Source organism: Salmo salar, chromosome ssa01 (assembly GCF_905237065.1).
Source record: "Salmo salar chromosome ssa01, Ssal_v3.1, whole genome shotgun sequence".
Classification (NCBI taxonomy): domain Eukaryota; kingdom Metazoa; phylum Chordata; class Actinopteri; order Salmoniformes; family Salmonidae; genus Salmo; species Salmo salar.
The window spans coordinates 149842697-149858360 of NC_059442.1; the positions used below are offsets into that span (position 1 = coordinate 149842697).

Below are 15664 nucleotides of genomic sequence, written 5' to 3' on the forward strand. Positions count from 1 at the left end.
GTTTTAAAACCCACATTTAATGCAAATTTGAACGAATATGAATTTATGAACAAATATGAATCATTGTTAATGTTTAGACAATTATTTTTCATACGAATAAATACAGGTAAATGACACCTTCCTACTATTACGTGGAGGACTTTTATTTAGAAAATGTCAGATATTCCGTAACCCGGAAGTACTTCTGGTGTTACTGACGAGAAGCTGATAGGAGTTTCCCTTCATTTTTTTCATGTTCCATACATTTGTAATGGACACAACATGCCAAGGTCTCTCAAATCTTTCTCTAAACCACCCTCTTGCTCCAGTTGAATCTGCCAATTGTGGCAGCTCTTCTTCGCAAGATGACGAAGACGGCTTTGGGGATCTGCGATCTCTGCCAGTAGATGTCTGCGAGAGACGACCCACATGTTTACGATGTTGGTAAGTTCAGTGGGAGCACCGCCATAAAATATAGAAGTTACCAGTATCTTTGCCACCGCCATTGATTGATAGTATGTGAATGAAAGCTTTATCATTCAAATATTTAGGATTAGCTAGTTACTCTAATGGACCATCACATATCCAGTTACAATTCTGTAGATACTGCTGGGGTGTATTGATTACACGAATGCATGCCAAACGCAACCGTTTGGATGAATGATTAGACCCGTGGTACACTGTGGGAGTCTTGGAGGCAACCCGCCTAAGAGAGACAAACTAGCTACAGGAGGATATTCTTTCTCTCCATGAACTATTCAAAAGCTTCTAACGAGACGACATGTGGAAGGATTCCCTCGCAAGGCTAGGGGTAGACTACTTCTCAAATAGTACAGGGCTTCATTCATTATGTCCAGGGTTGGGTAGGTTACTTTCTAAATGTAATCCGTTACAGTTGCAAGTTATTTGTCCAAAGTTGTAATCAGTAACGTAACTTTTAGATTACCCCAAACTCAGTAACGTAATCTGATTAATTTCTGTTACTTTTAGATTACCTTCCCCTTAAGAGGCATTAGAAGAAGACAAAAATGTATGTTATCAATTGAACGACATCTATTGCAGGATAAATCAATGTCAAAGTTTACATAGCTGGCCCTATATGGATGTAAAATTGTACTTTATGGGTTGGTTATGTAGGCTTCTTCTAACCCATTGCTTTCTACTACATATAATAATACGATTAAATTATATCTTTACATTAAAAACCAAAGTCTATCAGAATTCCAGTCATTCCAATAAATGTTATACCCCTTGATCTTCAAGAATAAGGACTTGTAAATATGGAAATATAGACTACCCAAATTGTTTTACCTGAGCATGACACCAAAACTAAGGACTTATTAGCCAGCCCTACTCTGTTGTTTAGGGTTTTTCTTGGTTTTTTTTCAATGAGTAGATGTGTCCAAACTTTGGACTGGTACTGTAGGTATAATATTTATGAATCTCAAAATGGATTTAGCAACTACAGATTGCCCCTTTAAGTCTATCAAAAGTGTGCAAGTTTGAGCATGTGTCCATTAGGCCTATGGATTTATTTTATCAGCATAAATTAGATTAAAGCCCCACTTTTATTCCATAGGCTTAGATCTGCATTTTGCAGCTGTTGCAAGAGCGTATTTTTCATTGGCTGTCCACTGGCTTCAAAAACAATGATTGATAGACAGTTTAAACTTATTGAATTCAACCATTATTGGGTTCAAATACACATTTAGGTTTGTGAACAGCCATCCACAACAACCACAATCCGTAAGGCGCAAATAGCTAAATGAAAGAGCAGCAGTGTGATTCACATCAATGCGCTATGTAGATATCAATAATAAGTGATATCCGTATCGCCAAAGACTACACCGCTACTGTCATCCTTACCTCCAAACGTTTATTCAAGTTGGATTATCTTTGGATGCTGACAGCAGTCGCACCATTATAAGACATCGCTTGGACTGTAGCCTACAAAAGCCTATTAATGCTCTTTTCCCGCGATCCATCAAACACATTTGGTGTGTCATCATAGTGGTCTGACTTGTGGTCAGACTCGCTCAGGTGGAACAAACTTAAACTTGCGCCTTTTTTCAATGCTGATTTGAATGTCATTTAGAAAACAGATTTTTTTTTGCGCAAACATCCTTTCTGAATTTAAAACTAATCCTCCAAGTAATCATCTAGTTTTTCAAAAGTATCGGTAATCTGATTACAGTATTTTTTTTCTGGTAACGGATTACAGTTACCATTTTTTGTACTCCCCAACCCTGATTATGTATTGCAACGGATACCATTTACCAGACTCAACAGGAAGCTAACGGGAATGACCTACCTGAACTTGTCCAGTACAAAACTCTAGTTTTTGTTGCAAACCGTTTTCCGTTTGGACGAAACATTTTGCAACAGAATCAGCATAATGAATACCACCCCAGTATTGAATCATTTTCTCCTTTTCTTTATCTACACACTGATTTGTGGACAGGTGAAAGCAAATTCTCAGTAGTCATCCACCATAATTATACCTTTCACCTCTCCCTGGCAGTCACATATAAAGATATGCAATGAGGAAGGTAGTTATTTAAGACTGTTTGGGACACATCTTCACCCTCTCCTCTTCTCTCCAAACAGCCGTCCCCAGAAGGTGTGTCTCTGCCCGTTCCTGCCAGTCCACCCCCTGGAGGTCTCCACGTGTCTGTACATCGTACAGCATCCTGCAGAGGTGGGGTGTGTGTGGGGGGGGTCGTTCCATATGATTTAAATCACTTTCTGACTGCGCCCCTTTTGATTTGAATGACACCACCCTGTAGTCAAGAGTATGCTGTGTCTCAACTGATGGCACAACACAAACTAGAGGCCGACCGATTTAATCGGAATGGCCGATTTTATTTAGGGCCGATTTCAAGTTTTCATAACAATCGGACATCGGTATTTTTGGACACCGATTTGGCCGAATATTTTTTTTTTTTTACACCTTTATTTAACTAGGCACGTCAGTTAAGAACACATTCTTATTTTCAATGACGGCCTAGGAACGGTGGCTTAACTGCCTTGTTCAGGGGCAGAACGACAGATTTTTACCTTGTCAGCTCGGGGATTCAATCTTGCAACCTTACGGTTAACTAGTCCAACGCTCTAACCACCTGCCTTACATTGCACTCCATGAGGAGCCTGCCTGTTACGCGAATGCAGTAAGAAGCCAAGGTAAATTGCTAGCTAGCATTAAACTTATCTTATAAAAAAACAATCAATCAATCATAATCACTAGTTAACTACACATGGTTGATGATATTACTAGGTTATCTAGTGTGTCCTGCGTTGCATATAATCGATGCGGTGCGCATTCGCGAAAAAAGACTGTCGTTGCTCCAACGTGTACCTAACCATAAACATCAATGCCTTTCTTAAAATCAGTACACAAGTATATATTTTTAAAACTGCATATTTAGTTAATATTGCCTGCTAACATGAATTTCTTTTAACTAGGAAAATTGTGTCACTTCTCTTACAACAGAGTCAGGCTATATGCAGCAGTTTGGGCCGCCTGGCTCGTTGCGAACTGTGTGAAGACTATTTCTTCCTAATAAAGACAGCCAACTTCACCAAACGGGGGATGATTTAACAAAAGCCCATTTGCTTAAAAAGGACAATCGTTGCACGACTGTACCTAACCATAAACATCAATGCCTTTCTTAAAATCAATACACAGAAGTATATATTTTTAAACCTGCATATTTAGCTAAAAGAAATCCAGGTTAGCAGGCAATATTAACCAGGTGAAATTGTGTCACTTCTCTTGCGTTCATTGCACGCAAAGTCAGGGTATATGCAACAGTTTGGGCCGCTTGGCTCGTTGCGAACTAATTTGCCAGAATTTTATGTAATTATGACATAACATTGAAGGTTGTGCAATGTAACAGGAATATTTAGACTTATGGATGCCACCCGTTAGATAAAATACGGAACGGTTCTGTATTTCACTGAAAGAATAAACGTTTTGTTTTCGAGATGATAGTTTCCGGATTCTACCATATTAATGACCTAAGACTCGTATTTCTGTGTGTTATTATGTTATAATTAAGTCTATGATTTGATAGAGCAGTCTGACTGAGCGATGGTAGGCACCATCAGGCTCGTAAGCATTCATTCAAACAGCACTTTCGTGCGTTTTGCCAGCAGCTCTTCGCAATGCTTCAAGCATTGCGCTGTTTATGACTTCAAGCCTATCAACTCCCGAGATTAGGCTGGTGTAACCGATGTGAAATAGCTAGCTAGTTAGCGCGGTGCGCGCTAATATTGTTTCAATCGTCACTCGCTCTGAGACTTGGAGTAGTTGTTTCCCTTGCTCTACATGGGTAACGCAGCTTCGAGGGTGGCTGTTGTCGATGTGTTCCTGGTTCGAGTCCAGGTAGGAGCGAGGAGAGGGACGGAAGCTATACTTTTACACTGGCAATACTAAAGTGCCTATAAGAACATCCAATAGTCAAAGGTATATGAAATACAAATCGTATAGAGAGAAATAGTCCTATAATAACTACAACCTAAAACTTCTTACCTGGGAATATTGAAGACTCATGTTAAAAGGAACCACCAGCTTTCATATGTTCTCATGTTCTGAGCAAGGAACTTAAACGTTAGCTTTCTTACATGGCTCATATTGCACTTTTACGTTCTTCTCCAACACTTTGTTTTTCCATTATTTAAACCAAATTGAACATGTTTCATTATTTGAGGCTAAATTGATTTTATTGATGCATTATATTAAGTTAAAATAAGTGTTCATTCAGTATTGTTGTAATTGTCATTATTACAAATACATTTGAAAAATCGGCCAATTAATCGGCATCGTTTTCTTTTTTTGGGCCGTCCAATAATCGGTATCGGTGTTGAAAAACCATAATCGGTCGACCTCTAACACAAACACAACATAAACACCTCAGATGATGTAAAATGGGGTCTGAGCTACAACATACACAACCGTTCAAAAGTTTGGGGTCACTTAGAAATGACCTTGTTTTTGAAAGAAAAGCCAACAAAAATTGTCCATTAAAATAACATAAAAACATAAAAAACGGCTGATTTCATTCTTGTCTATTCTTGTTCTGAGAAATGAAGGCTATTCCATCCAAGAAACTGAAGATCGCTTTCAACGCTGTGTACTACTCTCTTCACAGAACAGCGCAAACTGGCCCTAACCAGGATAGAAAGAGGAGTGGGAGGCCCCGGTGCACAACTGAGCAAGGGGACAAGTACATTAGTGTCTAGTTTGAGAAACAGACACCTCAGAAGTCCTCAGCTGGCAGCTTCATTAAATAACATCCGCAAAACACCAGTCTCGACGTCAACCGTGAAGAGGCGACTCCGGGATGCTGGCCTTCTAGGCAGAGTAGCAAAGAAAAAGCCATATCTCAGACTGGCCAATGAAAAGATTAAGATGGGCAAAAGAACACAGACACTGGACAGAGGAACTCTGCCTAGAAGGCCAGCATCCCGGAGTCGGCTCTTCGCTGACTTACATGTGGTTGTGGGACCGGTTCGACGTACTGCCAAATTCTCTAAAATGTTAGAGGCGGCTTATGGTAGATAAATAAATATTTAATTCTCTGGCAACATCTCTGGTGGACATTCTTGCAGTCAGCATGCCAATTGCATGCTCCCTCAACTTGAGACATTTGTGGCATTGTGTTGTGACAAAACTGCACAATTTAAGAGTGGCCATTTGATGTTCCCAGCACAAGGTGCACGTGAGTAATGATCATACTGTTTAATCAGCTTCTTGATATGCCACACCTGTCAGGTCGATGGATTGTTTTAGCAAAGGTGAAATGCTCACTAACAGGGATGTAAACAAATTTGTGCACACAATTTGAGAGAAATAATATTTTTGTGAGTATGGAACATTTCTGAGATCTTTTATTACATTTAAGTCATTTAGCAGACGCTCTTATCCAGAGCGACTTACAGATTGGTGCATTCACCTTATAATATCCAGTGGAACAACCACTTTACAATAGTGCATCTAAATCTTTTAGGGGGGGGGGGTTAGGAGGATTACTTTATCCTATCCCAGGTATTCCTCAAAGAGGTGGGGTTTCAGGTGTCTCCGGAAGGTGGTGATTGACTCCGCTGTCCTGGCGTCGTGAGGGAGCTTGTTCCACCATTGGGGTGCCAGAGCAGCGAACAGTTTTGACTGGGCTGAGCGGGAACTGTGCTTCCTCAGAGGTAGGGAGGCGAGCAGGCCAGAGGTGGATGAACGCAGTGCCCTTGTTTGGGTGTAGGGCCTGACCAGAGCCTGAAGGTACGGAGGTGCCGTTCCCCTCACAGCTCCGTAGGCAAGCACCATGGTCTTGTAGCGGATGCGAGCTTCAACTGGAAGCCAGTGGAGAGAGCGGAGGAGCGGGGTGACGTGAGAGAACTTGGGAAGGTTGAACACCAGACGGGCTGCGGCGTTCTGGTTGAGTTGTAGGGGTTTAATGGCACAGGCAGGGAGCCCAGCCAACAGCGAGTTGCAGTAATCCAGACGGGAGATGACAAGTGCCTGGATTAGGACCTGCGCCGCTTCCTGTGTGAGGCAGGGTCGTACTCTGCGAATGTTGTAGAGCATGAACCTACAGGATCGGGTCACCGCCTTGATGTTAGTGGAGAACGCCAGGGTGTTGTCCAGGGTCACGCCGAGGCTCTTAGCACTCTGGGAGGAGGACACAAGGGAGTTGTCAACCGTGATGGCGAGATCATGGAACGGGCATTCCTTCCCCGGGAGGAAGAGCAGCTCCGTCTTGCCGAGGTTCAGCTTGAGGTGGTGATCCGTCATCCACACTGATATGTCTGCCAGACATGCAGAGATGCGATTCGCCACCTGGTTGTCAGAAGGGGGAAAGGAGAAGATTAATTGTGTGTCGTCTGCATAGCAATGATATGAGAGACCATGTGAGGATATGACAGAGCCAAGTGACTTGGTGTATAGCGAGAATAGGAGAGGGCCTAGAACAGAGCCCTGGGGGACACCAGTGGTGAGAGCACGTGGTGCGGAGACAGATTCTCGCCACGCCACCTGGTAGGAGCGACCTGTCAGGTAGGACGCAATCCAAGCGTGGGCCGTGCAGGAGATGCCTAGCTCGGAGAGGGTGGAGAGGAGGATCTGATGGTTCACAGTATCAAAGGCAGCAGATAGGTCTAGAAGGATGAGAGCAGAGGAGAGAGAGTTAGCTTTAGCAGTGCGGAGAGCCTCCGTGACACAGAGAAGAGTAGTCTCAGTTGAATGCCCAGTCTTGAAACCTGACTGATTAGGATCAAGAAGGTCATTCTGAGAGAGATAGCAAGAGAGCTGGCCAAGGACGGCACGTTCAAGAGTTTTGGAGAGAAAAGAAAGAAGGGATACTGGTCTGTAGTTGTTGACATCGGAGGGATCGAGTGTAGGTTTTTTCAGAAGGGGTGCAACTCTCGCTCTCTTGAAGACGGAAGGGACGTAGCCAGCGGTCAAGGATGAGTTGATGAGCGAGGTGAGGTAGGGGAGAAGGTCTCCGGAAATGGTCTGGAGAAGAGAGGAGGGGATAGGGTCAAGTGGGCAGGTTGTTGGGCGGCCGGCCGTCACAAGACGCGAGATTTCATCTGGAGAGAGAGGGGAGAAAGAGGTCAAAGCACAGGGTAGGGCAGTGTGAGCAGGACCAGCGGTGTCGTTTGACTTAGCAAACGAGGATCGGATGTCGTCAACCTTCTTTTCAAAATGGTTGACGAAGTCATCCGCAGAGAGGGAGGGTGGGGGGGGAGGGGGAGGAGGATTCAGGAGGGAGGAGAAGGTAGTAAAGAGCTTCCTAGGGTTAGAGGCAGATGCTTGGAATTTAGAGTGGTAGAAAGTGGCTTTAGCAGCAGAGACAGAAGAGGAAAATGTAGAGAGGAGGGAGTGAAAGGATGCCAGGTCCGCAGGGAGGCGAGTTTTCCTCCATTTCCGCTCGGCTGCCCGGAGCCCTGTTCTGTGAGCTCGCAGTGAGTCGTTGAGCCACGGAGCAGGAGGGGAGGACCGAGCCGGCCTGGAGGATAGGGGACAGAGGAAATCAAAGGATGCAGAGAGGGAGGAGAGGGTTGAGGAGGCAGAATCAGGAGATGGGTTGGAGAAGGTTTGAGCAGAGGGAAGAGATGATAGGATGGAAGAGGAGAGAGTAGCGGGAGAGAGAGAGCGAAGGTTGAGACGGCGCAATAGCATCCGAGTAGGGGCAGAGTGAGAAGTGTTGGATGAGAGCGAGAGGGAAAAGGATACAAGGTAGTGGTCGGAGACTTGGAGGGGAGTTGAAACATAGGACCAACACTTTATATGTTGCGTTTATATTTTTGTTCAGTATATATCAAACTCAACCATTTTTCTAATCGGTGATGAAGACATGGCTGTCTCATGGTAGGTGGAGTAGACAAAATGGGTCAACGTTGAGCCCCTCAATGTTTTGGCATTCAGGTCCAAAAAGTCACTTTCTGACCACTTGTACCATGGGCAAACATGTATGGAAGGTTTCGTTCAAATCACAAGGGGTCCGTTAATAAAGTGATTAAAATCCTATGGAACGACTCAATCACAACCCTGAGTTTAGCCCTTGAGTAAGGCCCCAAACTGCTTCAGGGTTACTGTTCTGCAGCTGACCCTATGCTCCTCTGATCCAGTGTGTGTGGTTGGGTAGTGTCAGTAAAAATAACAATGGAAATTATTTTCTCTGTGTTTTCAGGAGAGTCGAGCGCTTCGTACCGTTCCTCTCCTTGCTGCGTGTTTGCCCCCAGGAAAATGCAAGGTCTTGGTGGGAAGGAGATTCAATGAAGAGAGGTAAACATTTATCTTTATGTTGGTCCGATACTGAACATTACATGTACATCATTCTCTCTAAACATGTTGCCTCTCTCTCTGCCTTACAGGAACCCAGAGCTGGCTGCAGTGTGTCGAGACAGCAGAACCCTGATACTGTACCCAGGACCAGATGCTCAGAACCTGGAGGAGCTAGTCCAGAAACAAGACTGGGACCAGGAAGACCAGGACAGGATGGGAGAGCAATTTGTGAGGGCAGTGGGACCCAATGTCATCATCATCGATGGCACCTGGAGCCAGGCAAAAGATATGTTCCTCAGAAACACCCTGCTCCACCAGCCCAAACAGGTGGAACAGCTATACTCCAACAGGGCACAATATAGTGCCTTGCAAAAGTATTCATCCCCCTTGGAGCTCTTTTCCTATTTTGTTGCATTACAACCTGTAATTGAAATTGATTTTTATTTGGATTTCATGTAATGGACATACACAAAATAGTCCAAATTGGTGAAGTGAAATGAAAAAAATGACTTCTTTAAAAAATGTAAAAACAGAAAAGTGGTGCGTGCATATGTATTCTTCACCTTTGCTATGAAGCCCCCAAATAAGATCTGGTGCAATCAATTATCTACAGCAGTCACATAATTAGTTAAATGTACACCTGTGTGCAATCTAAGTGTCACATGATCTCAGTGTATATATACACCTGTTCTGAAAGGCTCCAGAGTCTGCAACACCACTAAGCAAGGGGCACCACCAAGCAAGCGGCACCATGAAGACAAAGGAGCTCTCCAAACAGATCAGGGACAAAGTTGTGGAGAAGTACAGATCAGGGTTGGGTTATAAAAAAAATATCTGAAACTTTGAACATCCCACGGAGCACCATTAAATGCATTATTAAAAAATGGAAAGCATATGGCACCACAACAAACCTGCCAAGAGAGGGCCGCATACCAAAATTCACGGACCAGGCAAGGAGGGCATTAATCAGAGGCAACAAAGAGACCAAAGATAACACTGAAGGAGCTGCAAAGCTCCACAGCGGAGATTGGAGTATCTGTCCATAGGACCACTTTAAGCCGTACACTCCACAGAGCTGGGCTTTACGGAAGTGGCCAGAAAAAAGCCATTGCTTAAAGAAAAAAATAAGTAAACGCGTTTGGTGTATGCCAAAAGGCATGTGGGAGACTCCCCAAATATATGGAAGAAGGTACTCTGGTCAGATGAGTCTAAAATTGAGATTTTTGGCCATCAAGGAAATGCTATGTCTGGCGCAAACCCAACACCTCTCATCACCCCGAGAACAAAATCCCCACAGTGAAGCATGGTGGTGGCAGCATCATGCTGTGGGGATGTTTTTCATCGGCAGGGACTGGGAAACTGGTCAGAATAAAATGAATGATGGCGCTAAATACAGGGAAATTCTTGAGGAAAACCTGTTTCAGTCTCCCAGAGATTTGAGACTGGGACGGAGGTTCACCTTCCAGCAGGACAATGACCCTAAGCATATTGCTCAAGCAACACTCGAGTGGTTTAAGGGGAAACCTTTAAATGTCTTGGAATGGCCTAGTCAAAGCCCAGACCTCAATCCAATTGAGAATCTGTGGTATGACTTAAAGATTGCTGTACACCAGGGGAACCCATCTAGCTTGAAGGAGCTGGAGCAGTTTTGCTTTGAAGAATGGGCAAAAATCCCAGTGACTAGATGTGCCAAGGTTATAGAAACACCCCAAGATACTCGCAGCTATAATAAAGGGGTGAATACTTTCGCAAGCCACTGTAGATTGAGTATAATGGAACCAGGTTTCTTTACACCAGGGGTGTACTTGATTAAGTACAATAGAGCCAATGCAATAGTCCCAAAAGTGCAAACTACAAGCCAAATCAAGGGCTTTCAAGTATACGGTCTGGTTATTTTTATTGTTGAAATGGAGTCTGCTGCGTTGTGTATTTCAGGTACAGCTGAGCAGGAGTGAGCAGACTAGCCTGTATGTGATCCGTTCTCAGCCATCTAACATCTGCCTGTCCACCCTAGAGTGTGCTGCTGTCACCCTGTCCATCCTAGAGAGGAACGAAGCAATACAGGAGGTGGGTAGCATATAGACCTATACTGTATGTGACATGACAATCATATATATATATATACATACAGACAATCATACTTGTTCTACAAATCTAATTTTATTGGTCAGATATGCATAGTTAGCAGATGTTATTGCGAGTGTAGCGAAATGCTTTTGCTTCTAGTTCCGACAGTGCAGCAATATCTAACATGTAATCTAACAATTCCACAACTACCTAATACACACATCTATGTTTTTCACAATTCCTGACATTTAATCCTAGTAAAAATTCCTTGTTTTAGGTTAGTTAGGATTACCACTTTATTTTTAGAATGTGAAATGTCAGAATAATAGTAGAAAGAATGATTTATTTCAGCTTTTATTTCTTTCATCACATTGGGTTAGAAGTTTACATACACTCAATTAGTATTTGGTAGCATTGCCTTTAAATTGTTTAACTTGGGTCAAACGTTTCGGGTAGCCTTCCACAAGCTTCCCACAATAAGCTTGGTGAATTTTGGCCCATTCCTCCTGACAGAGCTGGTGTAACTGAGTCAGGTTGGTAGGCCTCCTTGCTCACACGCTTTTTCAGTACTGCCCCCAAATTTTCTATGGGTTTGAGGTCAGGGCTTTGTGATGGCCACTCCAATACCTTGATGTTGTTGTCCTTAAGCCATTTTGCCACAACTTTGGAAGTATGCATGGGGTCATTGTCTATTTGGAAGACCCATTTGCGACCAAGCTTTAACTTCGTGACTGATGTCTTGAGTTGTTGCTTCAATATATCCACGTAATTTTCCTTTCTCATGATGCCATCTATTTTGTGAAGTGCACCAGTCCCTCCTGCAGCAAAGCATCCCCACAACATGATGCTGCCACCCCCGTGCTCCACGGTTGGGATGGTGCTCTTGGCTTGCAAGCTTCCCCCTTTTTCCTCCAAACATAACGATGGTCATTATGGTCAAACAGTTCTATTTTTGTTTCATCAGACCAGAGGACATTTCTCCAGAAAGTATAATCTTATAACCCCATGTGCAGTTGCAAGCCATAGTCTGGCTTTTTTTATGGTGGTTTTGGAGCAGTGGCTTCTTCCTTGCTGAGCTGCCTTTCAGCTTATGTCGATATAGGACTCGTTTTACTGTGGATATAGATACATTTGTACCAGTTTCCTCCAGCATCTTCACAACATCCTTTGCTGTTGTTCTGGGATTGATTTTCACTTTTCGCACCAAAGTACGTTCATCTCTAGGAGACAGAATGCGTCTCCTTCCTGAGCGGTATGACGGCTGCGTGGTCCCATGGTGTTTATACTTGCGTACTATTGTTTGTACAGATGAACGTGGTACTTTCAGGCGTTTGGAAATTGCTCCCAAGGATGAACCAGACTTGTGGAGGTCTACAATTTTTTTTTCGGACGTCTTGGCTGATTTCTTTTGATTTTCCCATGATGTCAAGCAAAGAGGCACTGAGTTTGAAGGAAATCCATCCACAGGTACACCTCCAATTGACTCAAATGATGTCAATAAGTCTATTAGAAGCTTCTAAAGCCATGACATCATTTTCTGGAATTTTCCAAGCTGTTTAAAGGCGCAGTCAACTTAGTGTATGTAAACTTCTGACCCAATGGATTTGTGATACAGTGAAATAATCTGTCTGTAAGCAGTTGTTGAAAAAATTACTTGTGTCATGCACTAAGTAGATGTCCTAACTGACTTGCCTGAACTATTGTTTGTTAAGAAGTTTGTGGTGTGGTTGAAAAACGAGTTTTAATGACTCCAACCTAAGTGTATGTAAACTTCCGACTTCAACTGTGCGTCTTGCGTCTGAGCCGTTGAATTGCGACTCCACTTTGTGTCTATACTGACATTTCGCTTGTTTAATTGCCCTGTGGAGGGAATAACTACACTGTTTGTATTCTGCCATATTCCCAGTCACCTTTCCATGGTTAAATGCGGTGGTTCGCACTTTCAGTTTTGCAGGAATGCCACCATCTATCCACGGTTTCTGCTTAGGGTAGGTTTTAAGTCACTGTAGGTACAACATCTCCAATACACTTCCTTATAAACTCACTCACCGAATCAGCGTATACGTCAATATTATTCTCTGAGGCTACCCGGGAACATGTTCCAGTCCTCGTGATCAAAACAATCTTGAAGCATGGATTCTGATTGGTCAGACCAGCATTGAATAGTCCTTGGCATGGGTACATCCTGTTTGAGTTTCTGCCGATCGGAAGGGAGGAGAAAAATGGAGACGTGGTTGGATTTGCCAAAAGGAGGGCGGGGGAGGGCCATTTATGCATCGCTGAAGTTAGAGTAGCAGTGATCCAGTGTTTTATCAGCGCGAGTGCTACAGTCAATATGCTGATAGAATTTAGGTAGCCTTGTTCTCAAATGTGCTTTGTTAAAATCCCCAGCTACAATAAATGCAGCCTCAAGATATATGGTTTCCAGTTTGCATAATAGACAACATCCATTTCTATCTGTACTTTCTATAACGTCTCACGACTTCTACCCACCTTACCTTACCCTCTTGAGCAGTGTTGGGGGTAATGTATTATAAAGCAACGTGTTACAGTAATAATATAATTTTTATAGTAACCAGTAATGTAATGGAGTTACTGCTCCAATTTGAGTAATAATATTATAGTTTCTGATCAAATAAATAGGTTGTTACTTTTGTCATCATTCCCTTCCTATTAGTTATTGATCCAAGTAAATATTTGTGATTATTATTTGCTCTCTAATGGTGCTATATATATATATATATAAATTAAACCCATCCCAGATTCAAATTTGTTTTTGTCCTCAGTCTCACTAAGTTCCTGTTTATGCACCCACTACTACTAACTGCTTTAATGAGAGAGATGGAAAAATGACAGAAGCGTCTAAAACATTGACTTTCTCAACGTGGAAGTACTCCGCAAAGGCAACACAAAACTCGTATCGAAAGACCCCCCCCCCGAGACCTGACCGCTGCTGAAGATGTCTGTAGGCCTACCTCATTCAAACAACCATTGCTTGATTTTAATCATTCAGCAGGACAGGGTTTAAAATTAGGGAGAGCTGAACAAGCTTTTCGCTGGGTATGTAGTAGACGAATGCTGCCCTTATCCATGGTAGAATCTGTCATTATTAAGGTACTTGTTTTGGTGTATAGGCCTACGTAACGTTGTTTACATTTAGTGAGGACGTGTAACATTTTGGGGTGTAACGTAAAAAAATAAGTAGTGTAACAAATTGCTTTTCCCAAAGAGTAATAAGTGAAGTAATTAGTTATTTTTGAAAGAAGTAACGCGTAATGAATAATATATTACTTTTTGTGAGTAACAACCCAAACATTGCTCCTGAGCATAAGGCCGCTACAGACCCACACCATGATGGCGGATGGCCCTTTGCCGCAATCTGCCTGTACGTGACTGTACATTTTCTCTTCCTGTCCCTTCCAGGTTCTGTTGAAGCCTCTGCAGGCTCTGTGCTCTTTCCAGCTGCAGCATGGGGCCCTGGTCCACCACAGCAAGGAACACCTGATACGACACGGCATTTACGACAAACAGATGCCCACAAACAAACGCAAGATCAAGAGAATGGAGAATCTTATTACTAACCAGCATATCTGCCCTAGATGAGGGACTACTAGGTTGTTTATGAAATAAAAGAACACTCTGGCCTATCCTCATATAGTACACTACTTTTGACCTGAGTGCAATTTGGATTAATCAACATTTCTTCCACCTTACCCAGATGTGTACAGAGCACTGAAATTCAGACCCCTGGGTCAGTGTGGCTACCCCCTATATTTCCAATCCAATGTGTGGTTATTTGAAATTGTCTTATTTGTTTTTATACATGTGTTGAAATAAATAAGTAAAGTGTCTGCTGTCTAATTTCATTATGTAGGACTTGATGGCATGGTGCATAGTAGTGGGAAAAAGTACCCCGTTGTCATACTTGAGTACAGTAAACATACCTTAGTAGAAAACGACTAATGTGAAATACTACTAGAGTAAAAGTCTGAAATGATTTAGTTTTACATGTAATTGCAAAAATATACTTAAGCATCAAAAGTTTAAATATTTTTTACATTCCTTATGTTAAGCAAATCAGACCGCACGATTCTCTTGTGTTTATTTTATTCACGGATAGTCAGGGGCACACTCCAACACTCAGACATTTACGTTTGTGTTTAGTGAGTCCGCCAGATCAGCGGTAGAAGAGATGACCAGGGATGTTCTCTTCATACATATGTGAATGATCCTGTCCTGCTAAGCATTCTACGTGTAACAAGTACTTTTGGGTGTCAGGGAAAATGTATGGAGTAAAAAGTACATTATTTTATTTAGGAATGTAGAGGGGTAAAAGTTGTCAAAAATATGAATAGAAAGTACAGATACCCCCCAAAAACTACAAGTAACGTATTTATTTAACCTTTATTTAACTAGGCAAGTCACGTTACTCAAGTACTTTACACCACTGATGGTGCATAGAACTTCAGTGAGGACACCTGAACCAACCGTCTTTGACCTAACACAGCCTCATTCAAAATCATTGACAAGAGGAACGCATATTAATAAATGTAAAATTGCAGTTGAAGGGATGTTATTCAGTACTACAGTACAGGTTAAATACCTGAATTATCCTCTACCACTGTAACGCGCCGCTGGTGTAGTGGTATCATGCAAGATTCCCATTCTTGCGACCCGGGTTCGATTCCCGGGCGGCGCACGTATTTTGTTACATTCGATCACAATTTTGTCCTGCATTTTACATACACATAAAAACAAATATCCACCATGCATAGCACAAATCATATGTTACTGTTAATCAATCGTTGCATTACAACTCTTATTTTGGTCATCGCG

The 15664-nt window shown here is 42.7% G+C and overlaps 1 protein-coding gene and 1 non-coding gene across 2 annotated transcripts; both read left to right on the plus strand.

Annotated features, from left to right (window-relative positions):
• Positions 1 to 156: 156 nt before the first annotated feature.
• Positions 157 to 14679, plus strand: dtwd2 (DTW domain containing 2). Its single transcript, XM_014138089.2, has 6 exons — positions 157 to 423; positions 2587 to 2677; positions 8667 to 8761; positions 8851 to 9088; positions 10697 to 10828; positions 14252 to 14679. Exons 1-6 carry the CDS (start codon positions 233 to 235, stop codon positions 14429 to 14431), a joined length of 927 nt encoding a protein of 308 aa, XP_013993564.1. The 5' UTR covers positions 157 to 232; the 3' UTR covers positions 14432 to 14679.
• A 777-nt stretch (positions 14680 to 15456) lies between these two features.
• Positions 15457 to 15527, plus strand: trnag-ccc (transfer RNA glycine (anticodon CCC)). The gene has a single exon. It is a non-coding gene; the product is annotated as a tRNA-Gly (tRNA).
• Positions 15528 to 15664: the final 137 nt, after the last annotated feature.